Source organism: Gossypium hirsutum, chromosome A11 (genome assembly GCF_007990345.1).
Source record: "Gossypium hirsutum isolate 1008001.06 chromosome A11, Gossypium_hirsutum_v2.1, whole genome shotgun sequence".
NCBI classification, from domain to species: Eukaryota; Viridiplantae; Streptophyta; class Magnoliopsida; order Malvales; family Malvaceae; genus Gossypium; species Gossypium hirsutum.
This window is the reverse complement of record NC_053434.1, coordinates 26693422-26700133: the sequence shown is the minus strand read 5'-3', so window position 1 is coordinate 26700133 and position 6712 is coordinate 26693422. Positions and strand designations below refer to the sequence as shown.

The 6712-nt window shown below is 37.5% G+C and overlaps 1 protein-coding gene across 1 annotated transcript; it reads right to left on the bottom strand.

The window, feature by feature from the left end:
- Window positions 1-1693: 1693 nt before the first annotated feature.
- LOC107901343 (ATPase family AAA domain-containing protein 3C) lies at window positions 1694-6362 on the bottom strand. The gene is made up of 8 exons (XM_016827301.2): window positions 5856-6362; window positions 5548-5643; window positions 5292-5402; window positions 4388-4697; window positions 4178-4268; window positions 3109-3439; window positions 2573-2721; window positions 1694-2457 (listed from the first exon to the last, which is right to left on the bottom strand). Exons 1-8 carry the CDS (start codon window positions 6135-6137, stop codon window positions 1947-1949), a joined length of 1881 nt encoding a protein of 626 aa, XP_016682790.1. The 5' UTR covers window positions 6138-6362; the 3' UTR covers window positions 1694-1946.
- Window positions 6363-6712: the final 350 nt, after the last annotated feature.

The following is a 6712-nucleotide window of genomic DNA, read 5'->3' as shown; positions in this document are numbered from 1 at the left end:
CGAAACCACTGTTTTCAACACCACTGAAAAACGGGCTATTACAAATACTATGGGTAAACTTGGTCTCTTAATTAGCAAATCGACTAATAAGATCAAGACTATTAACTCTAAAGAGGTCCTAACTGTGGGAATAACACAAGGAATTGAGCTACAGATTGGTCAGTGGAAAGGCAAGAAAGACTTCGAGGTAATTCATTTAGAAGATTACGACTTTGTTCTTGGATTGAATTTCTGTGACAAGATCAATGCTCTGTTAGTTCCATTTACCAGTTGCATATGTATCTTGGATATTCGTCAACGACAATGCATTGTGTCGGTGAATCATGATTGGAAAGGTGGAATCAAGGTATTGTTGACAATCCAGCCAGTCGAGGATGTTCACTGTGGTAAAAACATTGGCTTGGTAGATCGAAATGTTACAAAGACCCTCTTAAAAATGCTAGAGGTATGGCAAACTGACATGAAACTTGTTGAGTTATCAATGGGGCTACCACCTATGAAAGAGATGTGTTGTGCATTGGACTTTGTAGGAAAAGTGATGATGCAAACTGTGCAGTTAAAACAAGTAAATAACTATTAGCAAAGTACATTTTAAACACTTTGCTAGTGTTTTACATTATGGCTTACCATTGGTTTGGTAAAGACATAAGGGCTCTTTCAGAATTCTAAAGCAAGTAAGCCGAGGGCCTTACAAACTAGAGTTGACGGCAATACTCAAGGTTAACCTGGTGTTCAACATGAGTGTGTCAAAACCTATTTTTGAGGATAAAGGAAATCCCAATCGAGGCAAATCACAATAGGGGGAAAAGAGCAGTGACCTCTTACAATCAAGATGTACAAAAGAGAGAAACAGTTCGAGTTGAACGACGATAGAGACATAAATTGAGTCAAACATTTCGAGGGCAAAACTACCCAACATAGAGGAATCAGTCGATGCATCATGGCATTTCCTAGACGAGTTAGACCAATGTCATTCTAAGGACACAACAAGGGCATCATGAGAATGGGTGGGACAGAATATCATGGGTCGCAGATCAAAGCCACAGAGCATCTCATGGAGGTCAATCGATTAAATGGGGCTCATTTAATCTATTTGAATTGGCCCAATTCGTGCAATATATGGAGAAGCTCATCTACTTAAGCTTTGGCGCCCTAGTGGAACACTCCAGTAAAACTTGAGTTATCATGGTAAATATTGTAAATCCTAAAGGGTAAGATTGTATAGAATTTAAATCTTGATCACCAATGTGATTTAAATTGTGCCTTTGAATGTGGGGGAGCTCAACTATAAATAAAGGACTTTCCCCACATTTGTAATCATCTCATTCATAATGATTGAATATATTTGAGAACATGTACTCAAAAGTGGCATTTTTTAGCTCTTTTATCTTTTGTATTTGCTTCGGCTTTACTTCAGTGCCTTAAAAAATTTTCTTCCTGAATACTCAGTTTCGAGAGTAAATTGAATTCGAAGCAAAAGAATAACCTAAAGCCACGTGATTTGCAAGACTAAAATTCTAGCCTCGTGATAGTAGTATATCCATATTTTCCGATCCTTGTTATTGTTAAAAGATTAAAGAAGTAAACAAAACATTTGTAAGTTATTCAAATTAAAATGGAAAAATAAAAAATAAATTTGACTAGATACCAATCCAGGAAAAGTTTCAACTTATAACAAATTAGGAGCCAAAAATAAGACAGAACCATGTTATTGCAATGAATCTAATAGTCTTTCTTCCAGGTCTGAGGTTACAAGGTTTGATGAACGTAATACATTCTCGGAAACCTCATCACCCAATTTTAAGATTTACCATAATCCACAATTTCATTCCAGCACTGTACCTACTACTAATCATGTATCCACTTATCATTCTTAAACAAAATTCCCACATCCATGGCTTCAGGGGTAAAAAACGAAAGCACACTCTATCCTGCAAGTAAAACTCTTAAGATGGCACACCACCTTCAGATGCCAATTTTATTCTCTGGTGATGCTCGGTAACCTTGTAATTTACTATTTCCTTAAACAACTGAGAATCCAATCTGCAGTCTGAGCGTCCGTACACGGCTGCCTGGATGCTAGCCACAAGTTTTGCTATCTCACGGCCAGAGAAACCTTCCGTCATTTTGGCAGCCTCTCGGATTACATCTTCTGGCAAATCTTCTATGGTTATCTTCTGTGGTTTTTTATTTAACAGAGCACCCCACTTAGATGTACTGTCACTTTCTCCGCCAAGGTATTTGTTTAAATAAAGCTTCAAAAGTTGGAATCGTTCTTCCTCCCCAGGAAGTGGGAACTCAATCACATCATCAATACGGTCAGTGATAGCACTGTCAAGATCCCCAGGTCTGTTTGTGGCAAGCACAAGAACTATATCTCTAGACTGATCTCCGGTTCGAAAGAGCAATGCATTCAAAGCACTTCGCTGTGCTTCACTCATATGTATACTGTTACGCCTGTATTCATGAATAAACAACACAGTTATTAACGCCATCACCAAAAGGACTCAGTATAATGCAGACAGCAATTCCACCTTGAAACTTTAAACACGCCAAGGATGTGGTAACTTACTCGCAGAGAAAAGCATCAGCTTCATCAATAAAAAGCAGTAAACCTTTCTTTGACTTCTTAGCCCAATCAAATATCTCATGGATTTTGGTGACAGCCTGCGCACCCAGTGGTGCGACATCACCTCCAGTCATCATTGCATAATCCAATCCCTGCAACATATAGGGTCAAAACACAGGAAGTAAGCAGCAAGTATTGCTGAAAATTAGATCTATTCTAGCAACAGGGAAGTCGAAGACCAAATAAATTGTCGAATTACTCCAACAGCATTGATTCATTCACTCTATTTATTTCTATGGGACTGACTGTAATCTTCTTTTTCTCAAACGTATAGAAAAGACTATAAGTCAAATAGATGTGTAATTCTCTATGAAATTCAACATTCTCAGTTAATTTTCCTTTGTATGTCATATTATGAAGCTTATAGGAATTACTCCATCCAAAGAAACAACTTGCTGAGGCAGCAATTCGAGGGTATGGTACAAGTATCTCACAGTATATATGAAGGAAGGAAAATGGAACAATCAATCACCACCTACCGATTTTTGTGCTATTTCCCTTGCAACCAGTGTTTTACCGGTACCTGGAGGTCCATAAAATAGCATGTTTCTGAATGGGGCCTGATGGGTTTTGGTATTTGCTGTAGCCCTAGCAAGATGCTCTATTCTCCTTTTCAGCGAGGGGTGGAGAACAACATTCTCAAGACTCTGTTTGCTTTCCACTGTTGCTGCTGTACTATAATTTAAAATTCGGTTCCTTGCTTGAGACATCATGCCTGACCATGGAAATTTAGCAATGGATGACTCTCGTATCAGCGATGGCTGTCCAAGTATCCTATTAATATAACCCCATGTGACTCTAGCTCCTTCTCTGTAAACATGATAAGAGCCGGCTACCAATTAAAGTTAGAATGTCATTGTGACACAAAACTGAGAGGCAAGTGAGGGTATAGAAACTATCCATCTTTCTGTTAAATCTGTGAATAAGGCACAGCTTAACATGGTGCTAATAGAAGCATACTAAGAGAACAAATCCCATAGATTAAAGTAAGAATGTATTTGGTGACGTAAATATGAGAGCCTATTGAGGGTATAAAACTTTTCCCTATAAATTAGTGAATCGGGCACAGCCCAACATGCCAACCAAACATTGTAGCAACACACTTATCATTACAGTAATGCCACCCCAAGAGAAGCTAGTGATGGCAGAGTTCGAGGAGCCATCAGCTGTGCTAGTACTATTCATTATACAGCAGATACAGTGCTTTGGCCAAACATGTGCTTTTATAACATGTTTATAATGCAGTCAACATGACATTAGCATCCACCACAGCTAAATATCCGAAAAGTCATTCATTTTATGCAGATGGATTTATATTGGACTACACAAAAACTTATTTTCAGTATCTTGAGCATTTGAAAAGCACTTTCTGAGCAAAATTTGTGACAAAGAAAACTGGCATTTCCATTTGCAAATAAGGAGACTGTGGATATGCTGGTAGAACAACATCAAAACTTGGGGGAAATAAGAGGGAGGAAATTTTTAAATAGTTTAATCCACTAAACCAAACTTCAGTTTGACAGCAGCAACAAAAGAAGGCAAATATACCTTGTTGTATAAACACCAGCAGCTAATGCAGTAACTCCTCCAACAGTCATAACCAGCTTATTCCTATCAGTCAATAGAGTTCTAAATCCCCCTGTAAATTTCATTTCAAGGAAATATTAGCATACGAGAATGTCCAATTAATTTAATAGTCATAAAGATACAAGACCAATACCACTAGAACAAAGAAATAATATCAAAAACGTCATGCACCTTCTATGTGACTAAAAGTTGTATTAATTGCAGCAAGCCACTTCTCTCTTTCTCCATTCACCCTTTCTATTAACATTCGCCTATTATGATCCTCTGTCAACTTTGCCTCATGCGCACGTCCTTCAGCCTCAGCCATGGCCTTAACTCTTATAGTTTCCCTTTCTATTTCAGCCCTCTCTTTCTCTGTCTGGCGTTGCTGAGCTTGTATTTGCTCTTCAGTAGCTCGTCTTGCTTGTTCTTTTCTGATGGATGACTCTTCTTGCATCTTAACCAATTCAGCATTATGTTTCCTCTGAGCTTCATGATCTGTCTGCAAAGATTGATAAGGTGGTAAATATAACAGTTTGATAGAAGAGTTATAGCAAATTTGATGCTTGAAGGGCATAGAAAAAGAACATTTAAACGAAAAGTAAAACCAAACTGTCATTTCTATCAAGAAGAGACATACTTCTTCTTAAGCCAACTTGACCAAAGTTTAAATATAGAAGGATTGAACTAGGATAGTTGATAGTTAAGTTAGCATGCTTAAAATATGCTGCTTTTTTTAGATATTACCAACCAATGCTAAAAGCATGTTAGTGATTTTTTCTCTATGTTGTTCCAACTCTTCATTCTTCTTGAAATACCCATGTCCAATGCACATCTAGATATGAATATGAAGATATAATACACCAAGGACCCTCCAAACATAAGTAAAAAACTAAGAAAAAATTGAACATCCCATGTCAGACACATACCCATACATGACACTCGTACCCAAGTCTAATAAACTTTGTTTCTTCTAGTAGGACAGTAGTCTAATTTCAGCTTCAAAGACTAGAACTCATTGTGTCTAAGTTCAAACTCCTTTTAGTAAGTTTAGCATAGAGTAAAATAAGCAAGTAGAAAAACAGGCCCCTTTCACCTGCATTCTTTTTCTGGCCAACTCATCTTCGTATCGTAGCATTTGCGCTTTTGCCTGAGCTTGTTGTTGCATTAAATTCCGTTGCTCCTCAGCCAACTTCCGTTGCCTTTCCTGCCAATGGATGGTCACAATATAAGCTAATATCCTAGAAGTATTTGTACAAGCTGCATTGCTAAGTAGAATTGCCAACATGATTAGAACAATGGACTAAGAGAAAGGAAATAGAAACTGTGGAACGGTTTAGCTTATCACTCACAATATCAGCCTGCGATTGGATTGCTTCATGATGAGCTTTTTCAGCAGCTAACTCCGCTAGCCGAGAACGTTCCTGTTCTCTCATAAGATTAAAAACCTGAAAAGAAAAAGAAGAAAAAAAAAACCAAATTGTCATATCAGCAACACAATCGATTCTACATCCCCAGTCAATTACACATTTTCCTTTAATTTATTTCCGTTGCAAAATAACGAAATCAACACCAAAATATAAACCTTCTATAAATCTACATTTGTTTCGTTATTTGGTCAAAAAAGAAAATAAAAAGGCAATTAAAAATGAACAGTTACTTGTTTGGCATTAGGAGAGTTGTTAATCTCGCGAAGAGCTTTAGCGCCTCTTTCAAGAGCCTCTGGATCAAACCCTGCTCCTTTGGGCTCCTCGGACTCCTCCTTGGCATTTGATGATTGCTCCGCCTGTGAACCAGGAGGAATAGAAGAAGAGGATGAGGAGAATGGATTGAATCGAAATGGCGAATCGGCGTACGCAGGGTTCTGGAGTGTGGAGGCGGCGGCAGCAGCGGCGGCGGCGGCGGCTAATGCTACGCATGACGATAATCTAGAAGCAGACATGGTGATTGAGCAAAATAACTTTAAAAAAACAATTGCGTAAGCCGGGTGATTAGAAATGAAGTACGACTGGATCTCGAATCATAAGGAGAGGACAAAGGGGAAGGAAGAGCAAGTTTCCAGAGTCGGGGACAAGCGAGCCAGCTTAAACCCTGGTTACTGCATGCTAGGGTTTAAACGGTTGAAATTTCACCCAATAGGGCGGAACTTTTTCTTGGAGAATAATCCAATTAGGACCTGAAACCGGCCCTAAATGTGTAAGTATTATTTTTCGTTTATTTAATTTGTTTAAAAATTAAACAAAAATATCATTTTAATAATCATGATGGTTTTAATTTTAAAATTGGTTTTAATTTTAAAATTTTAGTGTTTTTCTTTATTAGATTTCAAATTTTAGATTCAATTATTAATATTATTGGGTTTAAATTTTAAAATCTGAAAAGTAGAAAGTCTAAATTGCCAACAATAAAAGTATAAAAACTAAAATTTAAATTTATGAAAAGATATGATATAGGCTTTCATGGGTGTTCAAACAGTCGGTTCGGTTATTAATCGAATCGAATTATTATTAACCGAAT